The sequence below is a fragment of the Leucopleurus acutus genome (assembly GCF_964270905.1).
Source record: "Leucopleurus acutus genome assembly, chromosome: 9".
Lineage (NCBI taxonomy): Eukaryota > Metazoa > Chordata > Mammalia > Artiodactyla > Delphinidae > Leucopleurus > Leucopleurus acutus.
This window is the reverse complement of record NC_139144.1, coordinates 3,762,504-3,783,568: the sequence shown is the minus strand read 5'-3', so window position 1 is coordinate 3,783,568 and position 21,065 is coordinate 3,762,504. Positions and strand designations below refer to the sequence as shown.

General features: G+C 49.4%; 1 protein-coding gene across 1 annotated transcript; it reads right to left on the bottom strand.

Annotated features, from left to right (window-relative positions):
* Positions 1–3,180: 3,180 nt before the first annotated feature.
* On the bottom strand, positions 3,181–18,931 carry LOC309966200 (uncharacterized protein C7orf57 homolog). The gene is made up of 8 exons (XM_082846172.1): positions 18,862–18,931; positions 11,660–11,845; positions 9,815–9,923; positions 9,102–9,258; positions 7,962–8,059; positions 6,244–6,449; positions 5,346–5,360; positions 3,181–3,437 (listed from the first exon to the last, which is right to left on the bottom strand). Exons 1-8 carry the CDS (start codon positions 18,914–18,916, stop codon positions 3,391–3,393), a joined length of 873 nt encoding a protein of 290 aa, XP_082702298.1. The 5' UTR covers positions 18,917–18,931; the 3' UTR covers positions 3,181–3,390.
* Positions 18,932–21,065: the final 2,134 nt, after the last annotated feature.

Below are 21,065 nucleotides of genomic sequence, written 5' to 3'. Positions count from 1 at the left end.
CACCCCACCGTCACCTCCCCAGGCCAGCCCAACCCACCAGAGAACTCCAAAGTTTTCTGCAGAACTGGTCGCCCTGCACCAAGTGGTGACACCAACTCAGTCGGGCTCACCCAAACCCCAGAGTGATTCCAAGCTCAGATTCTCCCAAAGGTGAGAGTATTTCAGAGATACTCAATGAGGCTTCCTGCTGCTTCCCACCGGCCAAGTCCCTCTCCAGCCCAGGGCTGCCCTACTTCCTGGATGCCTCTCAGAGTGACGGTGGAGACCCTGAAGAAACCCATCAGGAGGTCATGAACCAACATCATGGGGCAGAGCCAGCATTTGATCCTTAATGAGACAGGATGGAGGAGAAAAGCACCCCTCCTGGCACACGCGATGGGGCGGAGGGGGGGTGAGGTACCTCCGTGTCACACAGGGTATTCTCAGGCCGCCCACCCAAACATTCAGGAGTGCCCCCAGGCACCTGATGGATGCCACCTGCTGACAGGCTGGCACCCACTGGGCCTTCACCTGCAGGAGTGCTGCGGGCAGATGCACAGGAAAGGGCAGCCCCCCCACCCCCCAGTGTCCCCTCTGGGACATCACACACAGAGGCGCATGAGAGCCCAGGGTTATCCACATGGCTCTGCCTGCAGGCCGTTTTCCACGAGCTTTCTGCCCCATTGCTTTCGCTCTAAACCATTAACTGGTGCTGTCTGTAGTGAATTTTCCCTCATGTGAATTACCCTGGTGCCCTTGGCCACACTGCGTGCTGGCCGGTGACTTGCTGAACTCATCCCTCACATGCGAACGATGCCCATTGCTGCAGGGGTCGACGTGGGTCAGATGAGATACAAAAGCCTTTGGCTGCGTTGGGTCTTCATTGCTGACCGTGGGCTTTCTCTAGTTGCCGCGAGCCAGGGCAGCTCTTCGTTGTGGTGCACGGGCTTCTCACTGCGGTGGCTTCTCTTGTTGTGGAGCATGGGCTCTAGGCACACGGCCTTCAGTAGTTGCGGCACATGCGCTCAGTAGTTGTGACTCGAGGACTATAGAGTACAGGCTCAGTAGTTGTGGCGCGCAGGCTTAGTTGCTCCGCGGCATGTGGGATCTTCCTGGACCAGGGCTCGAACCCTTGTCCCTTGCATTGTCAAGCAGATTCTTAACCACTGAGCCACGAGGAAGCTCCTCTGCTGCTTTTTAATGTACAATCTGGCCAATTTTTGAAGATGTTTCCTGGGCTCGAGTTAAGCCCTTTGTAGGGTGCGAAGTACCTCATTCTCTTCCGTCATCATATCTGCTCTAATTCCTGACATTTATTTCCACTTTCTTTCCATGGTGCCTTACTTGTTATTGCACTGCTCTGCATTCTCCTCCTTGAAGCTATTCTCTGTCTTTCCTCTCTTCCACTAACTTCTACTTTGCTTTTCATAGAGCGTGACCTCTGGGCCCATTTCAGGCAGATCTCAGGCTCTGTACTAAATCAGTTAACAGAGGTTAGAATCCCAGCTTTCTCCAGGGATGCTGGCTTTCTTATGTGTATCTGGGGCTCCCTTCATGGGCAAGTTGACCACCAAATTGAATATTAGATTTATGAAAGCTGAGAGAATGATTGAGTACAGTGTCAGATATTGTGTCAGGAACCTTGTTGAAACTTATTTTGATTAATCATCATGACAGCCCTTGGATAGGAAGTGTCTCCTTTTTATTTATGTATTTATGTATGTATTTAGTGGCTGCACTACATGGCTTGTGGGATGGCCCGTTGGGGCTGGAATCCGTGCCCCCTGCATTGGAAGCGCAGAGTCTTAACCACTGGACCACCAGGGAAGTCCCAGAAGTATCTCCTTTTGATAAAGGAGGAAACCAAGGCTCAGAGCTAAGCTCTGTGAGCTGGGCTGTGTTGAGCTGAGGTTGCCAGATGCCTGTCAGAAAAACATCACGACACTGGAAGGGTGTGTGTGAGTGTGCATGCACGCACATACGTGTGAAAGTACTATTTCATTAAACACTTCTTTTGCTGGTTTTAACTGACAATTTATATTTAGTATGATCTAGCTATATTTTTGATCTTTTGGCAAAAGTGCTTTACTTCAGAACAATTAGATGGAATGTGCAAATCTTCTGTTTTCATAACGTTTGTTTTCTATTACCAAGCAGAAAGTTAACTGCACGACTGGCTTTTTCAATAACAGACCCCAGGTGCCCTGCATGGAGCCAAGATCTGGTCACAGGTCCCTGCCCCAAACTCTGTCCTCTCCCTAAAACCACGGGTTTCTGCTACTCTAATATCCTCAAAATGGATCGAAGGGTCTTAAGCTACTGATACCTGTTCCTGATGGTTTTTTCTTGGGGGGGGGGGGCGGGTTGAGAATGAGGTAGGGATTGAAATAGAGAAAGGAAGGGGGAGGGGAGAAACCAGGGACAGTCGGCACCTTCCTCTAGAGCACTCTTTCCCTTCACCGCACGCGCCACTCACGTCCTCTGAGCTGTGTAGTTACCCAACCACATGCATCCATGCGTTCAGTTCAGTATATCGTTTAAAGAATTAATTGAAAACGTTTAGATTTTACGTGAGCAAATGCATGATAAGTTTATTCTGGGAAAGAAGCTAAAACATCTCTGAACTTACTTGCCTCTCTGAAAATCTTCCAGCAGAATATTATTATTTTATGAGTGAATTAAATGTACAAAATATAAAACTACATTTTTATGCTAATTACATATAAATAGCAATGAAATTTATAAACTGAGAGAATTGTCTGAGTAGTAAAACATTTTTGTTAAGACTACTAAATTAAATATTTAAATTAAACATATTTTTACTTAATACAAAATAATAAATGTTCACTATTATGGATTTCAGTTTATGCCAAAAATATTTTCAAACATTTAAAACTAGCAAATGCTACAATGTTTTCATACTAAATGTTTAAAATTTCAAGGCATAATAAATTAATCTGTTTCTTAATATAAACTATTGCACAATATTCTGGAATTAAATACTTTTTGTAACAGAAAAATTATTCCTACAAAGATTACAGGACCAAATAGTGAAAAAGCTTTTGGGTGAGTTATTTCCGGTTAAGAGTCTAAACCGTAGATTTCAACAGAAGTAGTGCCAGTAGAGGCTCACACGCGGGTGGTGACGTCGGCCGAGGGTGGGAAGGAAGTGGCCTGTTCCGAGACCCTGGGACTTCCCAGGCCAGCGAGGCGCAGTGGCGCAAAGCTCATGCGCCTGGCGTCCCAGAGGGATGCAAGAAACAAAACCCAACACTGGCAGCATCTACGCAGCAGCGACGTCAAATCTGTTCTAAGATGGATCATTTCGTGAGAATCTATGTTAACAAACTGTAACAGGAGCCTTATAACTATAGCTGTTACATAGGTCCTAGCTGCACATCACAGCGGGGTTTATCTGCGCTCCGCGGGCGCTGAGGCAGATGGAGGTGCTACTGGACCTGCAGTGCAAAATAGAGATAAGACTTTAAGGGCAAAGAGACAAAAGATGGCGCGTTTTATAAATTAAAAAATTGAACCTATTAATTTTAACTAAAAGAAAACATGTACCTCTGCACCTATTTATAAGGATTGTTACTGAAGTCTACACAAAAGTCTAGTGCACGGTCCTACCCGCAGCCACAAATCGCACGTCGGAAACATCAGCCTCCAACTTGCAGGCGGCTGGTGATCGCTGAGTCAAGCCTGCAAGTGCCGGGGAGGTTCTGCTGACACAGGAGGGCGGAGCTGAACGCGCAGTGGGGCGCGGCCTGGGCAGGGGGACGGCTCAGCTCCACCGGGCTGTTGCGGCCCCAGGGGATGCTGCCCGGCCCCCACCGTGCACCCCGACACCGCACTCTGCGCACCCGCGTTAACGGTGCCACTCATCTAAAAGGCCAGCTAGCTATCTGGCGTGTCAGAAACACCTCGAGCGGCTGCAAAAATTGCAGTGAAAAATGACAATCCTGCGACAGGTGGAGGGAAAACACACTAAAGAAGCCTTGATGAGGTCCGGACACTTGCAGCGGCCGGCTCGGGTCGGAAAAGGCAAGCTCCGGTGGGCGATTGCTGTTCATCACGTTAAAATCCAGGATGGACAGAGGAGGAGGAACGGGAGACAGAGGGCAGCGAGTGGCCGAGGTCAGCCCCAGCGCGCCGCGGCCGGATCTGAAGTTCTGGGGAGGGCGGGGCGGCACCCGGGCAGTGACACCTCGGCGACCCAGAACATGCGCAGAGGCAGGTCTGCTCAGCCAGACGGTGATTCTTCCAGGTTACAGGGGCTTTACCAAGCCTACTTAGTCTTCCACTGATTTTGAGCTGTTAAAAATTTCCTCTGAGATTAAGAGGGTCTTGCTGCTAATTTAAACACGTGGAGTATATAGCACTGCAGTGATTTATTTCCCAGTAGAAAGTGTATCACCTTAATGTCCAACGACAGTTCCTAGACCAGATCAGATATTTTGGTGGTGGTGAGGTAAATTCTATCTACTTAAGACCATGCAGAAAAACAATACTAAAAACCCTCAGAGACCCTGTGCAGGTGGGTCTCTGTGCCTGGGGCATCTGTATTTATTTATTTATATTTTTTAACATCTTTATTGGAGTATAATTGCTTTACAATGTTGTGTTAGTTTCTGCTGTATAACAAAGTGAATCAGTCATACATATACATGTCCCCATATCCCCTCCCTCTTGCGTCTCCCTCCCTCCCACCCTCCCTATCCCACCCCTCTAGGTGGTCACAAAGCACCAAGCTGATCTCCCTGTGCTATGCGGCTGCTTCCCGCTAGCTATCTATTTTACGTTTGGTAGTGTATATAGGGGCACCTGTATTTAAATTAGAGGCCTCTCCTGGCCTTTCACTTCTTTACCATTATTTAAACCCACATTTCTCACGTAGTGTCTAATAAAATGTATGCCTCTGAAGTAAACTGAAATATGCTTTATCTTGTGTGATATGCATAAAAGAATAATTCTGTTGTAATAATGTAAGTGGTCCTTCTTTTGCTGTCCCCAAACTGTGTTTCTAGAAGTCTGACTTTTTTTTTTCTTTTCTTTTCTTTTTTTTTTTGGCCCCTCTGCGCAGCATGCCGATCTTAGTTCCCTGACCAGGGATGGAACTTGTGCCCCCTGCAATGGAAGCGTGGAGTCTTAACCACTGGACCGCCAGGGAAGTCCTAGAACTCTGACTTTTTAAAGACATAGATGTCACCAGCTTTTGTAGTTAGAACACGGGTGGTTTGGAGAGGGACCTCACAGGCTTCTGAGATGCATCATCTCCAGATTGAAGAACTATGTCCATCAATTGTTTTTGTGTCTGAGACACTTTTTATACTTGGTTGCAGGTCAGTTTCTCTATAAATACTCACTTGGAGGAGAAGACTCTGTAATAAAGGACAAGTGCATTAGTTGTTCAATTTAATAAAAGAGGCTAATTTTAAAAGAATTACTCTCAATAATTCCTTAAAAATCAGTAAAAGTTTGTATGACTTAAAATGGCATCATGATGACAATGGAGAGAGGGTATCATTAAGACACTGGCCAGGCCAGTGTGGTGCCCACTGGCCTGGAAGACGGGCAGAGCTCATGTTTACAAAACATCACATAAAACACTTGAGATGCTTGAAGAGACACAACACAGCTCCTTCCTCCTTAATCAGAGAAATGGAGCCTCGGAGTGAAAATACGTTTCCTAAAGGCAAATGGTCAATAAGTTCTAGAGCTACAGAAACTAAATATCATACTCGATAGACCTTAAGATGGACATGGCCCAAAATAAGACTAATTGTCCCTGTGACAGTGATTGTTGAAAATCAAACTAATAAACTTTTTTGAACAGCTAATTTCACGGAAATGTCTAAGCTATTCAAAATTTAATGACAAAGTTTAAGAAATGCTGATAATGGAACAAATTCAAGCTTGAACTGTGAGTTCTTTTCAGGAACTGGGGCTTTATCTGAAGCTGCCTCAGAGAGGACCAAGCATTGCAGGGATCAGAATCTTTTGGACCCAGGAGACTAAAACTGATATCATGTGTGTGGTACAACACATAAAGCATCAGAATTTTTGACAACTAGAAGAAAATGTAAAGCCACAGAAATAATGACTTTTGCTATTCATCTGAATAAAGAGGAAAGAAGCACAATATATATTATCCTCATGTGTAACTGTAACCTCAATAACTCTGTAGGTTTTTTATGCGGTTTTTAGATCACTCATTATGATATAGGTAATGAGACAAGGGGTCTCAGGGGCCGTGCACTTCACCTGGGCCTTCCTTGGCGCCTTCCGGAGCCTCCGGGTCTGGGGGCGGCTCGGCGTCCCGCGGAGACTGGGACAGAGACGAAGCAGAGGCCCTGGATGTCTGCGGGGTCCTCTTGTCTCGGTCTGCTTGCTGCTGTAACCACTCAGCGTTATATCCATTGCTAATAAGTTTGGAAACGTTTGTGGGTAAACTGGTTTTTTGACCAGGCCTCAAAAAGAGAAAAATTAAGTACTTAAGTACAAAGGTGAAGGGTAATCCAGAAGCGTTCTCAGCGAACATACTGATGGTAAATTAGATGCGTTACTGTCCCTGAAGACACAACAGAGATGCTTCTCCCTCTCTCCCTCTATCTCTCTTTCTCAATCTCTCTCCACTTTTAAGCATAAGCAAGTAACCTCCAAGCATCCTTGTACACAGTGAGCGCATACTTAGTTCAGTTTCCAAAACCTTTCTTCAGAATAGCCAATGAGAAGAAGATTCCAGCATTTCCCAGGGATGCCTTCTTCTGAAAGGACCGCCCCTTCCCTGGGGAGGGATGAGTGACTCAGACTCTACCACTTTCAAACAAATTGTTACTTTCTTAATTAGTTCTTCCCTGTTCATGTTAAAGATTATCTGCTGCTTCTTTACACACTTCTGTCTTCTCTCTGTCATTTACATCTTTGCAGACCTTATCATAACCTCCATTAGGAGAGGCGGGGAGATCAGATGTAAAACAGGTGACGCATATCACCTGTGCCCTCCGACCCTTGGGTTTCTTACTTGTAAATCACTCTGTTGTCAAGAGTCTTCCTAATGGCTCTGGCGGGCTCTCTCTCTCTCTCTCTCTCTCTCTCTCTCTCTATATATATATATATATAGGTATAGATATAGATAGATAGATTAGATAGATAGATAGATAGATAGATATAGATATATAGATATAGATAGGTAGATATAGAAATATAGATGGATATAGATAGACAGAAAGACATAGAGGTACACAGATATAGATAGATAGATAGATAGATAGATAGATAGATAGATAGATAGATGATGGATGATAGATATAATTTTTTTGCCCTCCCAGTCTGAGTGTGGTGCTTTCATGGCATTTGTCACACAATGTAACTGATTGATTGCTCCTCCCCCAGCCTCACTAGAGGAGAAGCAATTGTAAGAAGTAGTCAGACAATTAACGGCATTAATTCTAGCACTACAGTGAGATTCTGGGGACGGGAAGAGAAACAGAAGGCCTCGGGGACCCCCGCTCCAGCTGGGCGAGTAATGAAGTGTCAGGGCGCCTGACAGATGTTCCAGCTGAATGCAGAGCCAAGGACTCACCAGGCGCAGACCCCAGGGTCCAGGCCTTGGGGACAGAGAACGTCAGGACTGAGTAGCACACGCATGTGGCCCCAAGTTTATAGGGTGAGCTTGGGTGACACAGGCTGACAGAGGAGAGAGCTCAGCTCAGCGCTCAGGGCGGGGAATGATGGGTCCACAGGGGCCCAGGGGGCACCCAGAGGGAAGGGAAAATGGAAGAGGAGGCCAGTAGACAGGGCCAGGCCATGGGAAGTTGTGCCATTGAAGTCACATCACCACAACCTGCTGCTGGGAAGCGAATACTGTTAGGCCGGCATCAGCATCGTGTATTGGAGCCATGGTTGTCACTGTTGTCACTTGGACCAAAGACCAAACCCAAACCGAATCCAGACCACGCTGGCGCAGCCTGTGCACTTACATGGGGGGAAAGGATAGTTTGCTTCCTGCAGGGTCTTTGGGGCCAAGCGGGGTCCCGGCTTTGCTCGGATACTTGGACTTGATGGCTGGTAGCCTCACCTGTACAGAGAGACACATGATACCCTGACTTAGAAGGGTTTGCTCCCTGCACTTTCTCAGCCCCTGCATGGCTCTGTCAATGGTTTGGCGGCAGTACAGCATCCAGCCTTTTATAGGGCATGGGCACCGTGACCCTGGTTAGCATCCGAAGTCTCTGTTTATTGCTGGGAAGTGTCACCAGGAGCAGCCCGTTCACTGAACATGCCAACCCCCCAGAGCCAGGCTCAGGGCTGGGACAGGGTGTCTTGAGGACAGACAGCCGGCCCGCTGCACGCAGCTGACACTGCACAGTGCTCAACTCTGCGAGCCCCGGAATAAACTTCCAGGGTTTCTCTTCCAAGCAGACACTGCGAAGCGGGCTGGGGTCAGGCGAGGAACCTGCCAGCCAGCGAGGCCGCTCCCCTGTCGTGCGGGGGGAGGGCGGCCAACCTTGCTCATCGTCAGGACCCACTGCCGGTTTTAACATGAACGTCACCAGTTCACCCACAGATCCCCACGTCCCAGGAGCCACGCCAGCCCCATGAACCGAGACACCGCCACCAGAAAGCCACTGACCCGAGATGGCCTTCACAGGGTGCCTTTGAAACAGAAATGCCTTGAAAGTGTGTGCCCTGCAGTCGGTGCTCCTTCAAGGTCAAATAGAAATACCCAGGGTTTGCACAGAAGAAAAGCAGCGTCTCCTCTTCCCTTCTTGTCCGTACAGAGTATTCCGGGGAATTTTAACTTAAACCCTTAAACAGAACGGGCTTGTTCAGAAACTGGATAATGTCCTTTCTATCTGGGCAGATGAGAAGTGACGGCCAACTTTCCCAGAGATGAGTGTCAGCTGGTTAAAACACACTCAGTAAAAGGCAATCTTACCTCAAGGATCGCATTCATAAGGAGAAGAAGGAAGCTAATTTCCCGTGGCCTCTGGCCTTTTAGCAGATCGAACTTAAGATGCAGATCCCGGGGCCACGGGACACACCCTGCCGACAAGCACATCGCGGGGCGTGCTCCGGGCGGCAAGCAAAACCATGCCATCTAGTGGGGCTCCAGTCACCTTTTTTTTCTCCTTTACCAGTTCCTCTGCCTCTCTTTGCCAAACCGTCTTCATGTCAAAGTCGAAGGGCCCCCTTCTGGACTCGTAGTTGCCACTGGCGTGATCGCGGTTAGACTCTTCATAAACCATGTAATCCGGTATGGACGCAGCGGGGACCCTGCAGAAACGGACGGAAGGGCCCCGGCCCGCGGCTTAGGGCCACCTCCTGACCTCCCCTCTCTGCCTCCCTCCTTCCCCCTCCCCCCGCCCCAGCACCTAGCTCTGACCTTCTCCAGTCCCCGCCCACCCACACCCCTCTCACTTTCTGGGCTCCTGGTTCTGCTAGGATAAAGTCCAGGCCCTTAGAAGAGGGGGAGGGGAAGAGGGGAGGGGAGGGGAGGGGAAGAGGGGAGGGGAAGAGGGGAGGGGAAGAGGGGAGGGGAAGAGGAGAGGGGAGGGGAAGAGGGGAGGAGAAGAGGGGAGGGGAGGGGAGGGGAGGGGAGGGGAGGGGAGGGGAGGAGGGGAGGGGAGAGGAGAGGGCCCTCCGGGATGCACCGGCGGGGAGAAGCTGGGCAACCAGCCAACCCCCAGCAAGGACGGGACGGAAGAGGGCGCCCAGCCTCCCGGAGACAGTGGGCTGCAGGGAGGCGGCGGGCGGAGAGGCCGGGCGCGGAGGTCAGAGGCTGGGGACGCAGGCCTGGGCGGGGCCGCAACGCGGGGGTCAGGATACTCACTGCCTCCGGTCGGCCGTCGGCGGCTGGCTGTGGTGGACGTACCAGTCTGGCAAGGAGTAGGCCACGGGGGAGCCCTTACTGGTCCCGGGGGCAAAGTGCTTCAGCAGATCTCGAGGCCAAAAAGACACGGCTGTGAGCGGCCTGCGCATTACCTGCGGGCAGGTCGCAGCGACGAGGGGACCGGCTCTCCTCCTGGACTCCACTGGGCCGGGGACAGCACGCCGGGGTGTCCGCGGTGTCCTCACCCGCCAGTGCTCGTGCTGCCTGGTGCCCAGAGGACATCCCTCCTGTACCCCTGCCCCGCCGCAGGCCACCTCCTCCTTGTCTCTGGGGGGGAGGGGGAGGGGTCCTTGCCCCAGGGCGGTATCTGCGGGGACAGAACTCCTCGGGCCCCCCGGGGGGCTGCGCCCTGGCTCCTCTCTCTGGCCAGGACAGTCTGCTCTCCACCCCCCACGCGGCAGTTCTGGGGTGAGCCGCCCCCTCCAGGTTTCCGGTGGGAAGCGGGGCACCGGCCCCTCTAAATCCTGGGGGCAGGGGGAGTGTTAACCGGTGCCCCGCTTGGAGCCAGGCTGAGAGGGTCAGAGACGCGCTCAGGCTCTAGCTCCCGCCGACCCCCCGACTTGCTGCCAGGTCTTCGTCCCCCTCCCCCGGCTCGAGGGCTTTTCCCAGGCAGGGGTCAGTCAGGCGGGGAAGCGGGAGCGACTAGTCTTGCCTGCTAAGCGGGCGCGACGGCCAGCATCGACTGTTCGACTGTTCTTACTATTAGAAAGACATGTATAACTTTTTTCTTTTTTGAACTTTCCATTTTTAAATATTTCAGACTTAGACAAAAGGTCCAAAAAATGGTATGAATTCCCCGAAACCCTTCACCCAGATTCCTCAAATGCTGCGTTTCGTTTCCCATTTGCTTTATTGCTCTTTCTCTCCCCCCCCCACCCATTAGTATTGTCACTGTCATTGCTGTTTGGGGGACCGTTTGGGAGGCTTCCAGAGACAGTTATGACATAATCACAGTGTAGTGATCAAAATCAGGAAATTAGTGTGATGCAATCCTTTTATCCAGTTTACAGATCTTGTTCAGATTCTGCCAGCAGTCCCACTAATGTCCTAACTGGTGGCTGGGGAGTGGGGAGGTGGTGGACCTTCTGTGCTTTACACGCAGTGAATCACATGGTCTGTTCCGGGCTTTTGACCATTAAAGCCAGGTGCTGCCCTCTGCCATGTCGCCCACTCTCCCCGTGACAATCTCCACAGCAGGAACAGGGGTCAGAAAGAGAGAAAGGTCAGCGTTTCTCAGGCTCGTTCACCACAAAGGCCAGCCAGAAGGTGTGCTAGATAGCTGTGACTCCTAACTTGACCAGCAACTTTAATTAGCACAGCTGAACAGGCCTTTCTCAGTTACATCATGGGTAAAAGTGTGGTGTTCATAAACATCACCATGGACACTCATCCCTGGCCTCCATTACCAAGAAGATATTAATACACAGGATGAGGGATGATGAGACAGAGCAACAGGAACAAAGATGCTTCACAGGCGACTGGGGAAGGGGTGGCCCTGAGCTGGGCGACTGCAGTGCAGAGACAGAGACTGCAGCTAGACAGGGAGTCACCACAGGGGTGTCACTCAGAAGGAAAATCCCAGTTCGGTGAACTCACAGCCTAGTAGGTCTTTCCCATAAACGGCAGCACGCCCCTGAAGAGTCTGCACCCTGAACTGTATCCATTGACCTGGACTTCCTACGGCCTTGGGCAAAGCTCATACACTTCACATATTTTTACAGGGAGGACACAATGACCAGACGACCATGTCACTCCCGCCACAAAGCACAAGCCTGCAGTGCTTACCGGGCTGGCCACCTTGCTTCGCCAGCTTCACGTACTCTGAGTCCGTTTCCTTCACCAAGCACCTTCGTGCCCCGGGCGTGTGCCCACTGGGGGCTGCCCTCAGGTCACTGAGGCCTGGGATCTGGGACGCTGGCGGGGCATCCACGGCTTTCTCAGACTGCTTCACAGGAAGGTGGTAATACCAATCTAGGGAAGAGGAGGCCAAGGGTCAGGTCACTACTTACGGAATCCAGGCTGGTTTGGTCCACTGCTCAGAAGATAACTACACCAGGGAGGGCGTCACACCCTCCCAGGACACCAGAAGAGGACATCAACATGGGGCACCAGCACAGGTGAAACTGCCCTCTTGTAAATGCCTGTCACCCGAGGCATAACCCTGCCAGTCGTGTAGTTAACAGTCCCTAAAGGCCACGAGCAGCAGCCACGGTGCCCAGCAGATGACAAGCACCTTCTAGAAGGCCTGCTGGCCCCTCTGCTGCTGGCTGCCCCTCTGTCCCAAAGCAGTGAGAGCAGAGCCCTTCCCTGGGGTTTTTAGCCTCCCAGTGAGGTATCCAAATCCCCTACATGTGCAGCTCTCTTTCTCTTCTCCTTCAATCCTCCGTGAATTGGGACTAGACTGCATTTCCGGGAGTACACATTCCTGAAAGATCCCAAAGCACTTAAAACATGGGCAAGCCTCTGGACTATGTGACCAAATGTTAGCCAAGATTTGATCAACTTAGAACTTTAAAAACACTGAGATATCTTGATAAAAACTCTTACCAAAGTGGGCACAGAGGGACCATATCTCAACATAATAAAAGCTATTTATGACAAACCCACAGCCAGCATGATACTCAATGGTAAAAAGCTGAAAGCCTTCCCACTAAACTCTGGAACAAGACAAGGATGCCCACTCTCACCACTTCTATTCAACATAGTATTAGAAGTCCTAGCCACAGCAATCAGACAAGAAAAAGAAATAAAAAGTTTTCAAATTGGTAGGGAAGAGGTAAAATTGTCATTATATGCAGATGAAATGATACTATATATAGAAAACCCTAAAGACTCCACACAAAAACTACTAGAACTGATAAGTGAATTCAACCAGGTAGCAGGATACAAGATTACAGAAATCTGTTGCATTTATTTACAGTAACAATGAAATATCAGAAAGGGAAAGTAAAAAAAAAAAAAAAATCCCTTTTAAAATCACATCAAAAAGACAAAAACAACAACTTAGGAATAAACCTGACCAAGGAGGCAAAAGACTTATATGCTGAGAACTATAAAACATTGATAAAGAAAACTGAAGATGATTCAAAGAAATGGAAAGATATCCCATGCTCTTGGGTTGGAAAAATTAATACAGTAAGTTCCCTACATATGAACCTTTAAGTTGCACACTTTCAAAGATGTGAACATGCATCTGGTTCCAGCAAGGAACCAGAACCTGTGCCATCAACATCAGGCATGAGTGAAATTGCAGCTTGCCCTCCAACTCCTATTGCTCATGATCCTTCAGCTCTACCATCTCCCACCTCCTCTCCATCCTCCAGTCAGTAATTCTTCTTGCCTGTTAACTGGATGCCAGCCCCTGGATGCCAGCTGTTGTACTGTACTTTACAAGGTACTGTACTGTATGATTAAAAATATTTCTTTACTTTTTGTTTGTTTTTTATGTATTATTTGTGTTAAAAGTATTATAAACCTATTACAATACAGTACTATATAGCCGATTGTGTTATTTGGGTACATAGGCGAACTTGTTGGACTTATGAACAAATTGGACTCTCAGAACGGAACTTGTTTGTATGTAGGGGACTTACTGTATTGTTAAAATGGCCATACTACCCAAAGCAATCTACAGCTTTAACATGATGCCTATCAAATTACCCATGACATTTTTCACAGAACTAGAACAAATAATCCTAAAATTTATATAGGACCACAAAAGACCCAGAATTGCCAAAGCAATCCTGAGGAAAAAGAAAAAGCTGGAGACATAACTGTTCCAGACTTCAGACGAAACTACAAAGCTACAGTAATCAAAACAGTGTGGTATTGGCACAGAAACAGACCTACAGATCAGTGGAACAGAATAAAGAGCCCAGAAATAAACCCACACACCTAGGGTCAATTAATCTGTGACAAAGGAGGCAAGAATATACAATGAGGAAAAGACAGTCTCTTTAGCAAGTGGTGTTGGGAAAGTTGGACAGCCACATGTAAATCAATGAAGTTAGAACACTCTCTCTCTCACACACAAAAATAAACTCAAAATGGCTTAAAGACTTAAATATAAGACATGATGCCATAAAACTCCTAGAAGAGAACATAGGCAAAACATTCTCTGACATAAATCGTAGCAACATTTTCTTAGGTCAGTCTTTCTTAGGTCAGTCTCCCAAGGCAATAGAAATAAAAGCAAAAATAAACAAGCGGGACCTAATCAAACTTATAAGCTTTTGAATAGAAAAGGAAATCTAAGCAAAACGAAAAGACAACCTATGGACTGGGAGAAAATATTTGCAAACTATGTGATGGACAAGGGCTTAATGTCCAAAATATACAAACAGCTCATACAACTCAATAACAAAAATCTAAACAATCCAATCAAAACATGGGCAGAAAACCTAAATAAAATTTAGAAGACACACAGGTGGCCAATAGGCAAATGAAAAGATGCTCAACATCACTAATTATTAGAAAAATGCAAATCAAAACTACAATGAGTTATCACCTCACAACAGTCAGAATAGCCATCATCAAAAAGTCTACAAATAATAAATGCTGGGGACTGCCCTCATGGTGCAGTGGTTAAGAATCCACCTGTCAGTGCAGAGGACACGGGTTCGAGCCCTGGTCCAGGAAGATCCCACAACTAAGCCAATGTGCCACAACTATTGAGCCTGTGTTCTAGAGCCCACAAGCCACAACTACTGAGCCCTCGTGCCACAACTACTGAAGCCGTGCTCTGCAACAAGAGAAGCCACTGCAATGAGAAGCCCACACACCACAACGAAGAGTAGCCTCTGCTCACCGCAACTACAGAAAGCCCACGCACAGCAACAAAGACCCAATGCAGCCAAAAATTAATTAATTAATTAATTAAAAAAATAATAAATGCTGGAGAAGGTGTGGCGAAAAGGGAACCCATCTACACTGTTGGTGGGAATGTATATTGGTGTAGCCACTATGGAGAACACTATGGAGTTTCCTTAAAAGAATTAAAATAGAGCTACCATATGATCCTGCAATCCCACTCTTGGGCATGTATCCGGAAAAGATGAAAACTCTAATTCAAAAAGATACAGGCACCCCTATGTTCATAAGCAGCACTATTTACAATAGCCAGGACATGGAAGCAACCTAAATGTCCATCAACAGATGAATGGATAAAGAAGATGTGGCACATATATACAATGGAATATTACTCAGCCATAAAAAAGAATGAAATAATGCCATCTGCAGCAACATGGATGGACCTAGAGATTATCATACTAAGTGAAGTAAGTCAGAGTCAGACAGAGAAAAACAAATACCACATATATCACTTATATGTGGAATCTAAAAAAAAGATACAAATGAGCTTATTTACAAAACAGAAATAGACTCACAAACATAGAAAACAAACTTATGGTTACCAAAGAGGAAAGGTGGGTGGGAGGGATAAATTAGGCAGTTGAGATTCACATATATACATTACTATATATAAAATAGATAATCTATCATGACCTACTGTATAGCACAGGGAACTCTACTAAATATTTACCTATAATGGAAAAAATATGAAAAAGAATAGATATATATGTATAAGTGAATCACTTTGCTGTACACCAGAAACTAACACAATATTGTGGATCAACTATACTCCAGTTGGAAAAACAAACAAACACTGAACCAGAAGTAAGAGCCTAACTGAACAGGTTTGCTAATTTGACAGGAGCAGAAAGATGCAGGACTGCGTGCCGCCATCAGGGAGGCTTCACTGGCAAACAATGTTATCTGAACCCCACCGCTTTCCTTTTGCTTGAGGCCAAAGCGGGACGAGTCGGTCAGACAGGAAAGGAGAGCAGCACTCAGGAGGGTGGCTGAACGGGGCGGGGCAGGGGGGCGGGGCTTTGTCCCGGGCATCCTCATGCTGTGGGAAGCGTCTGGGGCCGCAGATTGGCAGGGGTGGGCTGCGCGTGGCTTCCATGGAAACATCAAGTCTGGTCCCACAAGGGTGAAACGCGGTGAGTGTAGATAAAGCTGTGGGATTTCTAGGGGAGAGGGTCCCGTGAAGAGGAGGGTGGGAGGACAAACGGGGGTGGTGAATGAAGGCAAGCTTGCTCCCTGCCCTTCGTCCCCATCGATCTGAATCCCCCGCCCCACCCAGCGTGGCTACGGGGGGCGGGGGGGGGGGCGGTGTGTGTGTGAGCTGAACTGGCCTTGTCAGAGCCCTGAGGCCCCCTCAGTGCGCACCCAAGTCACAGCCCTGCAGGCTGCTTTGTGACCACCTGTGAGGGTCCCTGCCAGGAGCGAGAGGTGTGGGCAGAAGCCCAGGGACCTGTAGTGATCAGGCCCACTTATGGCTCCACAGAGAGAAGATCCTGGGACACTCGGGCTCTTGGTGTTCTGGTGACTCTTTGTGTCAGAAACTGATTAACCGCATGTCCAAATATAAGAACAAATATCCCAGCTGATTGAAAACTTTGGACACAAAATCCAGGAGTGTGAGATAAGAAAGATGCCACTATCATAGCACAAGTAACTCTTGCATTTACGAGCTTACTGGAACCAGCTGTCAAAAATGCATGGCGTTCAGGGAATTCCCTGGCAGTCCAGTGGTTAGGACTCTGAACTCTCATTGACGAGGGCCCAGGTTCAATCCCTGGTCGGGGAACTAAAATCCCACAAGCTGTGCGTTGTGGCCAAAAAAAAAAAAAAAAAGAGGCATGGCATTCAGGGTCTAACATAGGACTGGCTCCTGGCAGGTGTAATGGGTAATTTTATGTGTCGCCTTAGCTAGGCCACAGTTCCCAGATGTTTAGCCTGGCACGTTACTGTGAAGGTGCTTTTTAGAGGAGATTAACAGTCAAATCAATAGACTCTGACTAAAGCAGATAAGTCTCCCTAACGTTGGTGGGCCTGATGCCATCAGTTCAATGATTTAGGAGAAAAGACTGAGGTCTCCTGAGGAGGAAGGAATTCGGCCCCCAGACAGCCTTTGGACTCAGGACTGCAGCATCAGCCCTTCCCTGGGTCTCCGGCCTGCAGATTTTGGACCTGCCTGCTACACAACTGTGTGAGCCAATTCCTTAAAATAAATGAATCTCCCAGTCAATCTCCCTCCCTCCCTCTCTCTCTCTCTCTCTCTCTCTCTCTCTCTCTCTCCACACACACACACACACACACACACACACACACACACACACACACACACACACACACACACACACATCGCTGGGCTACGGAGAACCCCGGCTGGTACAGTAGGAGCACAGGAAAGCGGCGCTGAATAGATCCCTTTACACAAGCACACATGGATCCCAGGAACAAGAAGTCACCGTCCTCTGGAGCGAAAAGTTAGCCACCCAGTCTGTACTTGGAACTAAAGCTACTTCATTGCATGACAATGAATGTTCATGGGAAATCTTTTATATATCTAAAGAACAGTAATTAGATGAACAGTATAGTTCAAAACTATAGTTCAAAACTATAGTTTTGAAAATGAGAAACCACCCCCTGGGAAAGCTTTAAAGAAGTGTGCCCAAGCTTACAGAGAAGAAATTTAAGAGCTAGGAGGATGGGTAGGACCATCTTATCTGATTGTATTCAGCGCAAATATTTTCCTTTAGAGGGAATGCATTCGGTTCCAGCTTTATTCTTCCTCTCTGTGTTTTGATTACTAATTAATCCACAGAGAACAGAGTGGCTTCTACTTCTCAGTACTGGAAGTTTTGGGCGGGCACTGAGCTCTAACCTAGCTGGCTGTTTATCACTGCGTGCCCTGCTCAGAGAGCCAGCACACGAGTCACTGTGAACCAACTGTCACCACACACACACACACACACACACACACAGGGTTAAAGGAACGAGAACTGTCTTGTCCTCAAACATTATCAGTACTTGTATGGCGCCAGATCACTTAACTACCATGTAGATTCCTTTACGGGCTCCCTTGCCCCCTCGCGTGCTTGCTTCATCCATAAGGAGCCAGGCTCAGAGAGACCGCAAAGGGTCTCTGGTGTCTGAGGGCACATCCCACGGGGCTCTGGAGCCCTGCCTTTGGGCCGCCGCGGCCTTGGAGAACAGGGCAGCCTCCTGAAACTCTGAGCCTCGGCTTCCTCACCTATAAACCAGGGCTAAGGGCCCCTCGGCAGGTTGTTCTGAAGTTCAGTGTTAGTGTGACAGTGTTTAGCAGAGCACCTGGCGAGTGTCGCCGTCTTCTGCGCTGCTCACACGGAGAGGCCACACACTAAGGCACTGAGACGTCAGACCCAGGCTGAGAGCCCACCGTGGAGACGGACACCCAGGCCTCCTGTCCCCTGCCCCATTCCAGCACAGCCACGGACCCACCCATAGTGGCCACAGCAGAGCTCCAGGCAAGAAGCATGTTGAGACTGTGAAGAAGACCACACTTGGTCCCTCTGCCCGCAGCCCCCCTGCCAGCCCTCACCCTGCCTTTCCCAGCCGAGCTCTGGGGCTCTCTTCTCCTCCCTCCTTCTCCAGCCCTTCTCCAGATGGGGCAGCATAAAAATCAAGGCAAAATCAGACTCCAGCACCCAGGTCTTCCTCCTTCCCTTCTGCCAGTTTCACAGTGAGAAGCCCAGTGCCGTGGGAGCCTCCACCAGAGGCTTGTTTCCTGTGTCCCACTGCTTAAAGCAGGAGACATAGTTACCCTGGTTGGGGTCTAAATTAGGAGCAAGAGATAGGTGATCAATGAAATACATGGGGATGCAGCTGAAAATGAAAGTGCCCAAGCCAACATACAGGGAGACCCCTGTGAGACTTACACAGGGTTGCTGTTACAGAGAAATTTTCAGAGACGCTATTGCTCCCATGCTACCCTTTAAGCCTTGCTTCCACACTGGGGCATAGGGGCAGTGCGCAGCTTTCTCTGAGGGTACCCCGTGTTGTCCTGTCCCCTCCCGGCAGCCCCCGCTGGTGTGAGCCAGTCCAGCCGAGCCAGTCCAACCGCAGAGCAAACGCGGGTTTCCTCTCCTCGGGTCACTCACCGCAGGGAGCATAGCGGCTTGCGGCGCCGTGCAGCTCCTTGCTCGTGTTCCTCATGCCGGGAGACACGCTGGACCGGCTGTTCTCTGTTCTCGGGTGAACCAGGAACCGACGCGGGGGTTGAGCTGCAGAGGCCGGGTCCCCGTTCCTGCTCTGTCTGTCCTCCTCCACCTGACAGGTATGCAGGCGTCTCACTATTCGGGACATGCGGTCAAGTCCAGGCAGGGTATACATCAGGGGCACATCCACACGGGTATACAGCAGGGACACGTCCAGGCAGGGTATACAGCAGGGGCACACACACGCCGAGTAGACAGCAGGTCCCGAGGTACCCCGCCCCCGGCCCGGATGACGGGTGGCCCCCTCCCTGCCCGGACCCCACTGGCCGTCTGACCCCGCTCACCTACCGGCCTAGGGTCTGGGTGATTGCCACCTGCAGCGTCCGAGGCCACTCTGTTCCAGCGGGCGGCTGGGACCAACCCCAAACTCCCAGCGCGGCGCGGAACCACAGCAACCCGCGTCGCCGGGGCAACGGCCTGGGCCAACCGGCGGTCACAGCGGGAGCAGCGGCAGCCAATCGGGGCAGTGTGAGGGGCCGCAGCCGGCCAGTCAGCTCCAGGGGCAGAACTCGGGCTCCTACTACCAACTGCCCGGCGCCGGTGCGTCACCTCGGTGCTGGCCTGGGCGTGGCCGCGCTGCTGGCCGGGCGAGGCCTCAGGGCGTGGCGGGGACGTGACTGCGCTGCTGACAGAGGCGTTGCCTCGGTGCTGGCCTGGGCTAGGCCGCGCTGCTGGCGGGGCGAGGCATGGGGCGTGCTGGGGACGAGGCCGGCCTCAGAGTTCTAGTGCGCCCTCCCTTCCCTGACGTCCAAGAAATTCGACAGAGATTTTCTTGTCAACCTCCCATTCATTTAATGCATTAAGAAAAAAGAGGACAGGGCTTCCCTGGTGGCGCAGTGGTTAAGAAGCCATCTGCCAATGCAGGGGACACGGGTTCGAGCCCCGGTCCAGGAAGATGCCACATGCCGCGGAGCAACTAAGCCCATGCGTCACAACTACTGAGCCTGCGCGCTAGAGCCCGCGAGCCACAACTACTGACGACCGCATGCCTAGAGCCCCTGGTCCACAACAAGAGAAGCCACTGCAATGAGAAGCCCGTGCACCCCAACGAAGAGTAGCCCTGCCCTCTGCAACTAGAGAAAGCCCACGCTGCAACTAGAGAAAGCCCATGCGCAGCAACGAAAACCCAACGCAGCCAAAAATAAATATTAATTATTTTTTAAAAAGGACAAATAAGTACCTGGGAAAACTCAGCACACAGCCATTTCTGCCAACTGTGTATCAGTAGTAAAATTACCATGTAAACGTCTTCCACACACTTTATTTTTTCAGTATTTCTGGTTTGGAAATTGAGAGATCCTTTAAAAAAGAGTCTTTGGCAGTGTTTCCTCGGAACAGTGTTCAAAGTCCCAATGCTTGACTTCAGTGCGAACTTTTGTTCCACCTGGATTCGGTCTCTGTTGTGAGTCGTGCTCCCCACTCTGCTCCGTGAGCCCAGAGGCCGCAGCAGGGACCACGACGTGGTCATCGGACAGAATAATGGAGAGAACTAGCCGCTGGAGACCCTGTGGTTCCCACCACCCGGGCAGTAGTATGGAGCTAAGGTTTTCTTTAGCAGTAAAAAGAAAAGTCAAAATGTCTTTAAAGGTGGTCATTTGGCAACTTGAATTAAACAAGGTGCTGCTTCTGCTACACAAGTAAAGCCCTAGAAATCTAGCAGAAGACAGGTGATGTATGAATTGGGTAACGAGAGGATAACTCTTGTGATGGGAATTAACCCTAACTGAGGTTTATCCAGCTCTCATGTAATATTTTCAGGATCCTCAGCTGGCCCAGTCTTGAAGGTAATCAAGACTTTGTTTTTCAATGTCAAATGTTTGTTCCACTGCAGGTAGAGGCACGTAGACTGTCACTAAGAATAACAGGGCTTCCTTTTGTATAAGTCACAGCATTGTTTGCCCAGGGATTAGGGTTAGTGAGAGGATGGCATCTGGGAACCAGGAGTAGGTTCTCACCAGACCTGCTGCAGCCTCCAGAACTGGGAGAAGTGCATTCCTGCTGTTTATAAATCACCCAGTCTGTGGCCTTCATCATGGCCTAAGACAAAGGCTTTGCATCATGTTTAGGATTTCAGGAGGAACTGGCTT

Bases quoted from the DNA above. Each gene is read 5' to 3' on its own strand.
- LOC309966200 (XM_082846172.1), bottom strand. From the start codon at position 18,916: ATGAGGAACACGAGCAAGGAGCTGCACGGCGCCGCAAGCCGCTATGCT. The intron at 8,060-9,101 runs GTGACTGGAGCC...CTCTCTGTACAG, and splicing joins TGGTAAAGGAGAAAAAAAAG to GTGAGGCTACCAGCCATCAA. The intron at 6,450-7,961 runs GTAAGTGCACAG...TCTCTTTTTGAG, and splicing joins AAACTATCCTTTCCCCCCAT to GCCTGGTCAAAAAACCAGTT.